This window comes from Crocodylus siamensis, chromosome 15 (genome assembly GCF_052110815.1).
Source record: "Crocodylus siamensis isolate JL-2025a chromosome 15, ASM5211081v1, whole genome shotgun sequence".
Lineage (NCBI taxonomy): Eukaryota > Metazoa > Chordata > Crocodylia > Crocodylidae > Crocodylus > Crocodylus siamensis.
Window position 1 is genome coordinate 53,238,205 of NC_143409.1, and position 14,585 is coordinate 53,252,789.

At 58.3% G+C, this 14,585-nt stretch overlaps 1 protein-coding gene across 1 annotated transcript in view; it reads right to left on the reverse strand.

Moving 5' to 3' along the window:
• Positions 1-497: 497 nt before the first annotated feature.
• LOC149852864 (complement C4-like) overlaps positions 498-14,585 on the reverse strand; it is a 40,771-nt gene continuing 26,683 nt past the window's right edge. Inside the window, exons 24-42 of the mRNA XM_090028433.1 lie at positions 14,431-14,520; positions 13,046-13,249; positions 12,387-12,462; positions 12,054-12,210; positions 8,716-8,856; positions 8,012-8,177; positions 7,417-7,610; positions 7,024-7,182; positions 6,873-6,932; positions 6,387-6,480; positions 5,798-5,954; positions 5,236-5,326; positions 5,038-5,112; positions 4,432-4,534; positions 4,177-4,266; positions 3,825-3,917; positions 3,092-3,175; positions 2,639-2,771; positions 498-2,004 (exon numbers count right to left, since the gene is read on the reverse strand). Coding sequence (XP_089884559.1) covers positions 1,863-2,004; positions 2,639-2,771; positions 3,092-3,175; positions 3,825-3,917; positions 4,177-4,266; positions 4,432-4,534; positions 5,038-5,112; positions 5,236-5,326; positions 5,798-5,954; positions 6,387-6,480; positions 6,873-6,932; positions 7,024-7,182; positions 7,417-7,610; positions 8,012-8,177; positions 8,716-8,856; positions 12,054-12,210; positions 12,387-12,462; positions 13,046-13,249; positions 14,431-14,520 — 2,309 coding nt within the window. The 3' untranslated portion in view covers positions 498-1,862. The remainder of the gene's footprint in view (positions 2,005-2,638; positions 2,772-3,091; positions 3,176-3,824; positions 3,918-4,176; positions 4,267-4,431; positions 4,535-5,037; positions 5,113-5,235; positions 5,327-5,797; positions 5,955-6,386; positions 6,481-6,872; positions 6,933-7,023; positions 7,183-7,416; positions 7,611-8,011; positions 8,178-8,715; positions 8,857-12,053; positions 12,211-12,386; positions 12,463-13,045; positions 13,250-14,430; positions 14,521-14,585) is intronic.

Sequence of the window (14,585 nt, forward strand, 5' to 3'; positions counted from 1 at the left end):
TGCCGACGGGGGGTTTCCGCGGGGCCCCAAGCGGGGAAGCGGGGGGCAGGGCTGGCTCGGCTGGGAGGGGCAGGGGGCTGCGGGGCGGCAGTGAGGGGCCCCGGCAGGGCTCGGGGGTCGGCCAACATGGGGGTCAGGCCGGATCCCAGCCCCCCGCTGGACCCTGCCCCCCCGCACCCCGCCCCCCCCCCGCGTTCCTGGAAGCCACGTGACTGTGGGGAAATCACAGCGAGGATCCCCTCCCCCCGACCGTGGGTCCAGCCGGGAAAAGGCACCAGGGGGCGGGGCTAGACCGCCAGGGACACGCCCCTGCCCCTCCTCCAGCTCCTGCTCTACGGGGGGGGGGGGCGCCGCTTCAGTGTGGCCCCCCGTCCCACAGGGCTGGGGCTCCCCCCATCGCTGCACCAGGCGCTGTGACATCATCGCCCCGGGACACTGGAGCAGGTGCATTGCCGCCCTCTGACGTCACACTCCTAACCCTCACCACCAGTGACATCATTCCTCCCACCAGTGACCCCTCGCCCAGCAGCCACCCTCCCTCCCCCCTTCGTGGTGGCATGAAGGGCCCCGAGGGGTGACATCATGCCTGGCTCCAGGAAGGATCTCCGCCCACCACCCTCCGAGGGGGCGGAGATAGGTGTGGAGGCCCTGTCCCATCGCCCACAGACACTGGACCCTCCTTGGCAGGGGAGGGGGTCAACCCGGCTTAGGTCCCGCCCCTTTGCCCTTGACCAGCCAACTCACTTTTCCAGCCCCCCACCCCCACCCCAGGGGCACTGCAGGAGATCCAGCCAGGCCCCGCCCCTTCCCTCAGCCTCACCCCCAGGGCCCAGAAATGACCAATGGGGGCTGAGGTCCTGGGGTGTTTATTAAAAGCAGACCAAGCAAGGGGCCCCCAGGTTTTGCCCCCTTTAATAAATAGAGGCCATGACCTCTGACCTCCCCTGCTGGGGGCATGACCTATTGGGACAGCCAATCCCAAACTAGCCCCCCGAAACACATGCCAGCCTTTCCCCCACTAACATTTCACAGAAGGGAGGGTCATGACTTCTGCTAGCAGCCAATCAGAAACAGTAGTGGTGTATGACCTCTCCCAACAGCCCATAAGAAATAATGCCCTTATTAGATCACCTACCCTGACAGCCAATCAGAAACCACCTCCTTACTGGGTGACCTATCCATACAGCCAGTCAGAAATAACCCCTATACTGGAGGGACATTCCACAGCGGCCAATCAGCAACCACCCTGTACTGGCCTGTGGCAGACCCTGACAGCCAATCAGAAACAACCCACTTATTGGGTGGCCAACCCCAACAGCCCACTACAAACCACTTCATTATTGGCTGACCTACTCTGGCGCCAATCAGAAACCCCCTCCTCATTGGTGTATGTTCGATCCAGACAGCCAATCAAAAGCAATGCTCTTATTACCTGACCGATGTAGCCAATCAGAAGACACTGCCTGTAGCCTCCTCCAGATTTTTGTCTTATAGGGCCCCTCACCCCCAAAATACCCCCGGCATAGACACCCGAGACCCATCCACGCACATGCCATTGTCCCCACGGGCCAGCAGACTCAAGGAGGTGGGGGGGGTCAGTTGGGGCAGATAGACCCCCCCACCACTGCAGCACCCCCACAACTTCTGCCTCCCTCATCCCCTTCCCAGCAGCCCCTTGAGGGGACCCCCAAACCAAGCCAGGACACAAGATCTGGGGCAAGGAGCTAAGTTTATTATGGGGGGGAGGCACGGGGGCTGGACCCCAGCTCGAGCCGGGGTATCCAGTAGCCCCGATCTGCGGGGCACAGGTGGTTCCAATCCAGGCACCGATGAGTCCCAAACCAGTCCCGATCCTGCGGGGCTCAGACCTTGCAGCCATTTTGGCTGTAGGTGTCCTGGAAGGTGCGGAGCTGGGCGCAGAGGCTGCGATGGGCCGTGGCCTCGCAGCGCCGAGCGTCTGGCAGCTCCTCCACCCACGACCCCTCCTCCAACAGATACCGCGGCCTGGGGGCAGGTCACAGAAGGTAGGAGACCCTCAACATGTCCTACCAAACACCCCACTCCCCAGACCCCCAAACCTCCAGGCCCGTGAGCTGAAAAGAGTCACAGGGGTCGTGGGCAACACATGACCCACAGCCCACCCTGCCAAGACACCCCCAGCCTAGTAAGGAGGGTCATGGAAGGCTCACAGAGAGGTCATGAGGGTCACAGAGGAGTCATGGGAGCCACAGAGGGGAAGAGACCCTTAGCATACCCCACCAGCACCCCCCAGTGAACCCCCACCCCCCTCCAAAATCTCACAGCCTGGGAAGGGTCACAGAGGTTAACAAAAGAGGAAAGGGGATATGGGGGGAGGACCCTGGGCACATTCTGCCTAGCCCCATATCCTTGCTAAATGCCTCCCACAACCCCAGATGCACCCCTGCAACACCCCACAGCAAGGGGAGGGTCATGAGGTCACAGAGCAGTCATCGGGGTCAGAAAAAGGTCATGGAGAGATCAAGGGGCTCACAGAGGTCTCAATGGGTTCATAAGGGTCATGGGAGATCACAAGGGGGTCACAGAGGTGCAGGAGCCCCTTGGTATGCCCCACCAAGCCCCCTCCACCTCACCAAAGCCCCAGCCCCCCTGCACTCACCAGCCCTGGGTGTCACGGGTCTCCCCATCTTGTCCCATAAGCAGGTAGCGGTGGTGGGACGCTAGGCGCAGGCGGCAGGAGGCACGGACCAGGAACCAGCGCCACTGACCCCCATTCACCCCTACGTCACCCGCTGCAGGGGAGGGCGCATCAGGCAGGGGCACCCCCAGCTCCTCCCTCAATCATCCCCAACCCTCCCCTGACCCTCCAGTTTGTGGTCACAGCCTCCCAGGATTCCCCAACCCCCCTTAGGGTCACTTACCCCTCTCCCCCAGCCCCACAATCCCCCCCAGGGTCACTCTGCTTCTACCCCCACCCCCTACAGGCCCCCCCAAGCCCCTGGAGTCATCCCACTCCTGCCCCCACCCCTGCAGAGTTCCCCACCCTAGACACCCCATGGAGTCACCCCTCTCAATCCCTCACCTTGGGGTCCTCCCCTTGCCCCACACTCACTGAACTGCAGCGGTTCCAGCACCTGTGTCTCATAGGCCCGGAAGCCGCTCTGGTCTTCCTCCCTCAGCACCTTCACCTCGTACCCTGGGGGGGCGGGGGGTGTCAGGGCTGGGGCTACCCCTGTTTCTCTCAAGCCCCACCACCACCCTCCCCACAAACATCCTTCCCACTGGCTCCCCACAGGGATTTGGGGAAGGGGCAAATCAGGCAGTATGGGGTAGGGGAGGAGCTGGGCTTTGGGGGCAAGGTGCAAGGCATGGGCTATAAATGGACAGCTCCAAAGAATGGTTTCCAATCTCCCCAGCCATGTTCCACCACTGCCTGCCTATCAGAGCTGATCCAGCCTCCCCTAGCAAGCAAGACAGAGAGGAGGGGGACAGTCAAAAATGGGCCATGCCAGGATGGGGGCAAACTGAATTATGAACTGGGGGGGTTACAGTAGAGGATTTGAGGATTTACAGGGGACCTGGGACCCCTGGAGTGGAAGCAGCAGGCATAAAACCACTGTAGTGTCAGTAAAAAAAATGCATCTGTCAGTAAAAATTTCAATAGTTTTCAGTAAAAAAAGACAACATCTTGGACTGCTGACCCTGGGAGGTGGAAGGGACAAAGAAAGCATGGGGAGAAGGTCCTATGTGCTGTCCTGGTGTGGGAGGGGTGGGGGTAGAGGTCAGGGTGTCCCCTCCAGGCCTCCACCTGCCCCTCCTTTGCTCCTGTGGGTGTCCCAGCTCACCATACTGTACCCGGGGGCTGTAGCAGGCGAACTCCATACGTTCAGCCTCTGTCACCTCATCATCCAGCGTCCGCTTCTTCCGGGGGCAGGCACCTGGTGGGGAGGAGGAAAAAAGAATCAGGACACCTGCGTTCTCTTCCCACCCTGGCAGGAGTTAGGGCTGGTGGGGTTAGAGTAGGGGGGAGTTGGGACACCTGGGTTCTCTCCCTTCTGCAGGAGGGGAATGAGGGTTGGTGAGTTACAGCAGGGAGCCCACATGGGTTCTCTCTCTGTTGTGAGAGGGAACTAGGGACTGGGGCAATTAAAGGAGGAAATTGGGGTGCTGGCAATCCAGATACCTGGGTCCCCTCACCTTCGGCACACTGGCAGACATCATTGGAGCAGAGGGCTGAGACAAACTTGCTCCTGCTGGGGGCATTGTAGAACACGCTGCACTGCCGGCCTGGGGGCAAAAAGTGGGGGCCTGGGATGGTCTCTGGGGCAGCCCCTCTCCCATCCAGCTTCCCCCAACCCCCCCACCCCCAGCCTGCCCACTATCCAAGTTCTCCCACACCCCAACTGCCTGTCCCCCTTCCCCTCTCCACCCCTGCCCCACCACAGCCCCCACCTGGCTCATAGAAGTCATATAGGGTGGCAGCCACAGGCTGGAGCAGCCCCACGGGCACCATCTGCTTTGCCCAGAACCCCACGCAGTCTCGGGCCTCAGGCACCTGGAAGGGGAGGGTGAACACAGGGTTCAGGCAATGGCTTCATGATGGACAGGGAGGCCCCCCAAAACACACGCCCACCAAAAAACCCAGGTGTAAAGGGATGCTCCCACCTACTGCCAAAGGACCCAGGTGTCCAAGGAAGCCCACGCCCACTGCCAGAAGACCCAAGTGTCCAGGGCACATGCAAACGCTACATTTAACTCATGCTTAAGGCTATAATCTGGTGATATGTTGCAGTTTGTTCAAGCCATTAACCACCCAAAGACAAGCCACGAAAATGGAGATCCAGCCTCAAAGGCAGTTATGAAACCAGGGAAAGCTCTGCAGCTCCTTCATGTCACGCTTTTGGTGGGGGCAGGGCACGCTACAGACAGACAGACACACCTCCCCCAGAATATTTCTGTGCTCACTCGGACCGCCTCAATGCTTTCCCCATGTCCCTGGGGCTCCCCAGCCCCTTTGCTCCTCAAGAACTCCAACCTCTGCTGGCCCTCCCCACTCACCGTCTCAAAGTAGAGCAGAAGCCGCTGCCCCTGCACCTCATAGTGGCTGATATAGCGGTCAACCAGGTCTTTCAGCTGTGGGATGGACAGAGAGATGGATGATCCACAGAGGAAAGGAAGAACCTTCCCTTCCCCCACATAAGGAGAAAAATGGGGAGTGTAGGGGGGTGGGGACAAGGCAGGATCAGGCCCCCTGACCTTGTCCAGATCAGCTGTGTGGGGCTGGAAACCACTGAGCAGTGTGATGTCGGCAATGGCCATGCCCGAGATTGGGGCCCCTGGCTTCCTCCTGCAGTGTCGGGCCCAGGGGCAAAAAGTGAGAACATGCCAGGAAGTCCCACCTCCTCCCCAATAAATCAAAGAAGTAACAGGAAGTTCCCCCCCACCCCATGGCACAGACCATGGAAGTAATAAGGGGACTGTGGCTGGAAGTTGCATCTGCCAATGGGGTGAGATAATAGCAGGAAGACCCACCCCCAAAGCATGTGCACAACAGGAAGTCCCACTTCCCATTAGAAATCCTGTGTCCAAGTCAGGCAGGAAGCAGGAAGTCCCACCCCCTGAAGCAGTGTAAAGCAGGAAGTTCCACTAGGGATGGGTGGAGAGAAATGAAGTTCCACCCCTTGAAGCATGTACAAAGCAGGAAGTCCAGTCTCCAAGGGTTAAATCAGGAAGTCCCGCCCCTGGAGCACATGCAGAGTGGGAAGACCCATCCCCAAGGCAGAAGCCTGCCCCCACCCCCACAGCAGAGGGGCCTCACTGGATGCAGATCGTGTAGTGAACCTCCTTCTCCTTCTGGCTGGGGTCGGCTGCGTCTCTCCGGCGCCGGCGCCGGGCATCAAACCAGTGGATGGGGTGGAGGGGCGCATCAGCCGCCGGAGCTTCATCCACGTAGTCATACTCATAGTCCTCCATCTCTGTTGAGGTGGGGAGAGATACCGTGACATCAGCCAACTCCCCTCCAAAGAAACCTGGGAGGAATCTGTCCCTTTAAAGGCGTGGCGGAAAAGAGATGATGTCATAGCAGCAGGGGTGAGGGTGGAGCCTCCCACAGCTTGCGAATGGGGGGGAGGGGGGTGTAATATGGACAAAAAAAGGCTCATTTCCCTTTAAAAGGCATGTCATAACATCACAGAGGGTGGAGCCATCCTCAAAGCCCCTCCCACCTTGACCAAAGGGATGTGGCCAATCCTGATGATATGGCTGAGCAGTCCCCACCCCCCAGGCTTGAGGTACTTAAGGAGGCAGGGCCTCGGTGGTGTGACATGGTATGTGGGGATAGAGCCACCCTGGAAGCCACTACACCCCGTTAGCCTCCCCTCCTCCCTGGGGCACCGATGGGGACGCACCCACGTAGTCGATGGCACCGGTCACGGTGACGTCCAGCTCCAGGCTCTGGCACGACGTGTTCCGCAGGTCCAGGACGCTGTACTGCTTTAGCACCTGGGGCGGGAGTAGGGGAAGAGAACCCACATGTCCGGGGCCCCCAGGTCCCCTCCGAGCTACCCCACCATGCCCCACTCCTGTCCAGAGTAGGGAGAGAATCCAGGCTCCCAGGCCTCCATGCGCTCACCCCCCAACCCCCACTCTCCACCCAAAGCGGGGAGAGAACCTACGTGTCCGGGCTCTCAACCCCCCCGCTCGTATGCCCCACACGCACACACACTCCCTTCCCAAGGAACCCGGGCATCCAGGCTCCCAGCTCCCCCATCACCACCACCTCCCCCCACTTGCAGAGAACGCAGGCATCCAGGTTCCCCACCTGGATGCCTGTAAATCCTGAAGGGCCACCCGCCGGCCCTCCCAAAGAACCCAGGCATCCAGGCGGGACTCACAGTCAGGGTGCCTTTGCCTTTGCCTTCCAACTTCACATGGATGTTGGAGCCGAGGGGGAGCTGGGGGGAGGGAGAGAGCGTCAAACTGAGGGATCAACCCCATGGGGGTTTCTTGGGGGTTCAGCTCTGGCCAAGCTCCAGCCACACTCACCTTCAGCTCCTCCTGGATTTGGTTCTGAGTACGGTCAAGCAAGATCCTCTTGCCACCGGCACGGCCAGGGGTGGTGATGGTAACATCCAGTGCATCGCCCTCCTGGCTGTAGGTGCTGATCCAGTACTGGGACAGGGCGTCTAGTGCCACCACTGTGTCCTGTGGGTGACCCAGGTATACGGGCTCCCAGCCTCCACTCCCCTCCCAGAGAACACAGATATCTGGGCTCCCAGACTATACCCACTCCCAGAGAATTCAGGCATCCAGGTTGTCAGCCCCTCACCACTCAGAAAACCAGGTGTCCAGGCTTCCAGCTCCCCCTGGTCCCCCTGGTCCACTGCCAGCAGACCCATGCCCCAGCCTACAGAGGGGACGCCAGAGCCCAGACAGCACCTGGGTAGATTTGAAGCCGCCGCCATAGTTCCTCTGCTCCGTGAGCCAGCGCACAACCTTCACAGCAGTCATCAGGTTGTTCTGCAGCAGCAGATGCAGCAGCGCGTAGGCCGTGGCCTCCACTGACACCGCTGTGGCCGAGGTCCCCTTGGGCTCACCCTGCAGCTGTGCCTCCCAGAATATCTCTGCCCCATCTATGGGAGCCAAACTTGTCAGGCTGCAGCCAGCTGCAGTACCCCCTAGGGCCGCTACGGGGCTCTCCAGATATTAGCTACAGCAACCGCTGCACCGCTAGGGGGCTTCCCTGGGCCTGCAACACCTTCCAACACCAGTAGGGGGCCTCCCAGGAGCTGCTACTGTATTGCACCCCAACTGGTGGAGCTCTCCCCACACTCCCGGCCAAGGTGTGGGTATGGGTCTTACTGTATTTCCCTGCATGTAACATGCAGGCCAATTTCCTTGCACTAGGTTTGGTTCGGGGGGGGAGGGGGGGAACGGGACACATGTTGTATACCAGGAAATACAGACTGTGGGGCATCCCCTGCAGCTGGAGCTCTCCCCCCACACGGCACACAGGGGCCAGGGACTCACGCACCCGGCGAGGTGGTGGCAAGGTCATGGAGGCGGCGGTCAGCAGCAGCAATGGTATCGCGGTCACTGGAGGCCAGCGAGAGAGCGTAGGCCGTGATGGCGGCTGGATAGGGGCTCAGCGTCGCCCCTGCTCCAGCCAGGTAGCGGCAGGCCAGGGCCAGGCTCTCCCGCTGTGGGCGGGGAGGGGCAGTCAGGTGGGTGGAGCCTGCCTCTGGTCGCCCCTCTCCCTCCCAAGCCTGGCCACTGCCCCCATCCCATACCCCATCAAGGCCCCAGCCAACAACTGCCCTCCTGTCCTTTCTCACCTGTCCCCATCCACCCCCATTGGCACCCTCCCCCAGCCCCACTCCCAGCTCCATCTGCCCTCCCCCACCTTGCTCCATCCCTCCACCCCTATAACTGCCCCTAACCCAAGTCCCACCCCTCTCCTCCAGCCCCCAACTCAGCCCCATCCCCTTCATGAAGCCTCCTTACCTAGCTCCACCATTCACCCTAGCTCCACTCCTCTCTAGGGTGGCCCCTCCCCAGCCTGACCCCCTCCCACCCTTTTCTCCATTCTTCCCTTGCCCCTATCCCTCTCAGTACTCCCATAACTGCCCATGACACCATCCCCTCCCCCACCCAGCCCCATACCCTCTTTTAAACCCCTAACTCAATATCCCCCCACCCTATCTCCATCGCCCCCTCCCCCACCCTTTCCATCCATACCACTTGGCGCAGCTCCGCCACCCGGACAGCCTCTAGCTCGTCGTTGGACTCCTGGGCTGCATACAGCACCAACGCCTGCTGCAGGGCCACTGCCACAAAGGCTGTAAGTGACACCGTGGCCTGTGGCCCCCCAACACCACCCTGTGGGGAGAAGGGGGGTCAGTGCCTGTGGGGGTGTGGGCAGAGCTGTCCATACCCACCTCAGAGCACATGATGCACCAAGAGGAGTGGGGGGTGATGCCCAGATCATGAGATGTGCAAGAGGAGGCTGTGTGCATGGAGGACACCCCGTGCCTCCCTTGGGGTGTGTGCAGTGGTGGAAGCCACTCCCCCATGCCACTGCATGAGCCGCCCAGAGCTGCAACCATCCCACAACATGCCCTAGGGCCCTATTTACCCATGCCACTTCCCCACTCCCTCCCTTACCATGGGGGCCTCGATTTGCCCCCCTCCCTGCACCACAGTTGAAGGCTGCTATTAAACCCTCCTCAGTCCTCTCTTCCCCAGACTCGATAAGCCCAGTTCCCTCAGCCTCCCCTCACAGGTCATGTGTCCCAGACCCTGAACCATTTTCACTGCCCTCTGCTAGACTCTCTCCAATTTGTCCACATCCTTTCTGTAGTGATGCCTACTGCTAGTCTTGTCAGCTTAAAAAAAAAAAAAGCCTGTTAAAAGTTCATCTGTAAAAACTCTCAGAAAAGGCTTGCCAGTAAAGAATTTTGGAAGGAAAGAAATAAAGAAGTTTGTCAATAAAAAAAGTTTGTCTGCCAGTAAAGTATATCAGTAAAAAATGTTAGTAAAAATATCTGTCAGTCATGAAGTCTCTCAGAAAAAATTGTCAGTAAAGAGATTTTTAGTTTAAAAAATTGTTTGTCAAGAAAAAGTGTATCAGTAAAAAAGATCCATCAGTAAAAAAAAAGTCAGAATCAACTGTCAGGAAAAAATTGTCAGGAAAAAAGTTGGATCGCAAAAATAATTGTATTGTTAATATATACAGGTTTATCAATAAAAAAGTCTGTCAGTAAAAAAGTTTTTCAGAATCAATTGTCGGTAAAGAAGTCTGTCAGAAAAAAGTTGCAAATAAAAAGTTTATAAATAAAAAATGTCTGTGAGTAAAGAAGTTTCATAGTTTCATAGTAGCTAGAGTCAGAAGGGACCTAGGTAGATCATCTAGTCCGACCCCCTGCCTTGGCAGGAAAGAGCACCGGGGTCAGATGACCCCGGCAAGGTGCTCATCTAACTTCCTTTTAAAAATCCCCAGGCTAGGAGCCTGCACCACTTCCCCTGGAAGCCGGTTCCAGGCCCTAGCCGCCCTGACTGTGAAGTAGCGCCTCCTAATATCTAATCTAAACTTACCCTCCGCCAGCTTGTGACCATTATTCCTGGTCACTCCTGGCAGCGCACGGGGGAACAGGGACTCCCCCAATACCTGCTGATTCCCCCTGACCAGTTTGTAGCAGGCCACAAGGTCCCCCCTTAACCTTCTCTTGTGGAGGCTAAACAGGTTCAGGTCCCGTAGCCTCTCCTCATAAGGCCTGCCCTGCTGACCCCTGATCATACGAGTGGCCCTCCTCTGAACTCTTTCCATATCGTCCACGTCCCTCTTGAAGTGTGGCGCCCAGAACTGGACGCAGTACTCCAGCTGAGGCCTGACCAGTGCTGCACAGAGGGGGAGGATCACCTCCCTGGACCTGCTCGAGATGCATCTGTGGATGCATGACAGGGTACGGTTGGCCTTCTTGACTGCCTCGCCACACTGCCGGCCCATGTTCATCGTGGAGTCAATGACGACCCCAAGATCCTTTTCCGTCTCCGTGCTGGCAAGAGGGGAGTTCCCCAACCTGTAAGTGTGGTGCCGGTTCTTCCTCCCCATGTGCAACACCTTGAACTTATCAGTGTTAAACCCCATCCTATTCTCATCCGCCCACCGTTGCAACCTGTCAAGGTCAGCTTGTAGCCTATTGCACCCTTCTAGTGCACCCACATCCCCCCACATCTTAGTGTCATCAGCAAACTTGAACAGGATGCTTTCTACCCCCTCATCCAAGTCACTGATGAAGATGTTGAACAGTGCGGGCCCGAGGACCGAGCCCTGCGGAACCCCACTGCCCACGTCCTTCCAGGTCGAGAAGAACCCATCCACTACCACCCTCTGGGTGCGGCCCTCCAACCAGTTGGCGACCCATTTGACTGTGTGGGCATCGACACCACAGTCTCCCAGCTTTTTGATGAGGACAGGGTGAGAGACAGTGTCGAAAGCCTTCCGGAAGTCCAGAAAGACTACATCCACAGCAACCCCTGCGTCTAATGATTTGGTGACCTGATCGTAAAAGGCCACCAGGTTGGTCTGACAAGACCTGCCACTGATGAACCCATGTTGGTTGCCCCTGAGCATGCATTCCCCCGCAAGGCCCTCCTGGATGTGTGCCAGGAGAATTTTTTCAAAGAGCTTACCCGGGATTGAGGTAAGACTAACTGGCCTGTAATTTCCCGGGTCCTCTTTTATTCCCTTTTTGAAGATAGGGACCACATTGGCCCTCTTCCAGTCCTCCGGCACCTCACCAGAGCACCACGAGTGCTCATAGAGCCGCGCCAGGGGTCCCGCAATGACCTCGGCCAGTTCCTGTAGAACCCTAGGGTGAAGATCGTCCGGACCAGCGGACTTGAACACGTCCAGCCTCTCCAGAAGTACCCTAACTAACTCCTCGCTAACCCCTGGCCCAGGCGTGTCTCTCCCGGGGCCTGAGGGGGGCCCAGCAGGGAGGTGGCTGAACTGGTCCCTACTTAGGAAGACAGAGGCAAACAAATCGTTAAATATGTTAGCTTTGTCATCTGGCGTGACGACTAAGTTGCCCATCGTGTCCTGCAGGGGCCCCACATTACCCGGGACCCTCTTTTTACCCCCTATGTATTTGAAGAAGGACTTCTTATTGTCCTTAATCCGGGAAGCTAGTCCTATCTCCATCTCTGCCTTGGCCCTCCTGACTGCCCCCCTACATCCTCGGGCGACTGTAACATAGTCCTTCTTTGTCAGTAAAGTAGTTTGCAGATTATCAGTTTAAAAAAAATGTTCATGGGTTAGTGACCTCAAGGTGTGGAGGGTGGGCTCAGAGGCATGGGGGTCAGGAACAGACCACTGGCTTCCCTGTTTAACCCCCCCAGCTGCAGGCCACCGCTGGTGCTGCTACCTGAGCCAAGCTGCCGGGTCAGTTTCCAGAAGCCCACCTTTGGTGGGGTGCAGGGGAAGCTGTGATAGGTGAGGAAATATAGTAGGTGAGGCAACTAGGAGCATATAGAAGAGAGGAGGCAGGGGTGGGAAGTGGGCAGGGAGGCCTTACTTGCATCTCGCGGTTCATGACAGGATGGGGGTCATGGAAAGAGCCATCAGGCTGCTGGTGCAATAGAAGCCAACGCACAGAGACACGCAGCCCAGCCTCATCCACAGCTTGGTACTGCCGGCTCAGCACCAGCACCCGCACCACAAATGCCGTCAGCCTGGTGGGGAGGACAGAGTGTTGGGGGGCAGGGAGCACCCCCAAACTTTCCCCAACCCACTCTCCCTCTGCTTGTACCCCCTGCCCCACCTCCTTAGGCCCCTGCTGTGCCCCCTCCAGCCCCATGGGCTCCCCGCAGTGAACCCAGGTATCTGTCCCCTCACTGGGACACCTCACCAGGTGCTGCTGGGCTTTTCCAGCCAGGCCCCGTAAGAACCATCCTCTTTCCGGAAGGTCAGGATCCGCTCATAGCCTGTGGGGAGGCAGAGGGGGAGGGTCAGAGTAGGGCACAGACCACTCTTCCATGGCCCCCACCCCAACCCAGGGGTGCCCATGAGGAAAGGGTGTGAGGTTTATGCTAGCCAGGGCTGTGCAAAGGCACATGTGTGCAAGCTGCAGGTGTTTGCAAGCCCCAGGCATGCATGTGCCAGCTGCACATATGTCAGCCCCAGCCACACATATACAAGCCATATGTGTGTGCAAGCACCAGGCAAGTGTGTATAAGCTACACATGTGGTAAAGCCCCAGGAACATCTGCAAGCTGCCTGCATGCACAATTCCCCCAAGTGTGCAAGCCTGAAGTATGCATGTGCAAGGTGTCGTGCCCGTGTACATGCATGGGTGCCCCCTAAAGTGGTAGCAGGGACACCTGGGAAGATGTGCGGGCATGCAAGGCCAATGTGAAAGGGATGCCCCTCCTCCCAGGTAACACCCACCCACCACCCAGCCGCACTCCCCCTCCCCCACCGCCCCACTCTGTCCCCACCCCCTGCTGCCCAGGACTTGCCCGCCCCCTTGCCCCTCTGCCCCACCGCCTCTCTCTCACCCACACTCACCAGTGCGCAGGTTCTGGAGCCCCTCCTCCTTGCGCTCAGGCAGGAGCTGATCCCACTGCTCCGTCTCATCCAGATAACGCATGACATAGAGTCCCGGTGCTAAGGTGACCATGGTCTGCTCCGCGCAGCCACGTGGGACCCGCAGAAGCTGCGACAGCCCCTTGGGCGACAGCATGCTCTCCAGCAGCTCCCCTGCCTCGTCCACTGCAACCAGGGGGGAGGGAGAGGGGGAAGAGGAGAGGGGTCATACACCAGCCAGGCCACAGCCAGACACATGGACTGGCCAAGCCATGGACAAACACACAGGCCAGCTGGGCCATAGACAGATGGATGGACAGAGCCACAGACACAAAGATCAGGCAGGCCATGGAAAAAATGGGCCAGCAGAGCCACAGACAGATACACAGAACAACAGACAGGAGGAAAAGCCAAGCCCCAGATACGTGGATGAGCCGGGTCACAGAGAGAAAGAAAGACCAGCAGGCAGACACAAGTACTGGCTGAGCCACAGAAAGACATATGGATGGACAGAGTCACAGACATACAGACCAGCCAGGCTGTGGACAGATGCATGCACCTGCCAGGACGTGGACAGATGGATCAACAGAACCACAGACAAACACACAGACCAGCAGACAGACATGCCTACTGGCCTAGCCACTGATGGACATATGGATGTACAGAGCCATGGATGGATACATGGTCCTGCCAGGCTACAGGAACAGAGACCAGCAGAGCCATTGACAAATATGTGGACCAACAAATAGATATGAGTACAGGGCAAGCCATGGACACATGGATAAACAGGCTGCAAACAGACAGACCAGCCAGGCCATAGACAAATGCACAGGCCAACAGACACAATGGACTAGCCAAGCCATGGACAGGCACACAGACTGGTTGGGCCATGCACAGACGCATAGACCAGCATGCACAGACCAACAGACAGACACAGACTGGCCGAGCCATGGACAGACACATGAATCAATTGAATTGCGGACAGAGACATGCATCAGCTGGATCACGGATGGACACATGGACCAGCACACAGACACGCAGGCTGGCTGAGTCATGGACAGACATGTGGACTGGCTGAACCACGGACCAACACACAATACAACGTGAAAATACACACAGCAGCCAAGCCCCAGATGGAGACATGGACAAACAGGGCCACCAACATACAAGCCAGTCAGGCTGTGGCCAGCCACACGGACCTGCCAGACTACGGACAGACACGTGTACCAGCAGAGGGACAGAAGGGCCAGGCGCACTACAGATAGACACACGGCCCAGCCAAGCCATGGATAGCCATGTAGATGGACAAAACCACAGACAGACGCGCAGATGGATGGGGCCGTGGTCAGATGCACACACAGCCCTACCTGTGACACGGACGCTCATCCTGAAGTCCCCATCAGGCAGCGCGTTAGAGGGCACCTGCCCCGGGATCTCTAGGGAGCGCAAGCGCTGGTCTAGGGGAGACCGTAAAGGGGGTGGGGGTGGTCAGAGACCAGACCAGGCTCCTCCCAGAGACCCA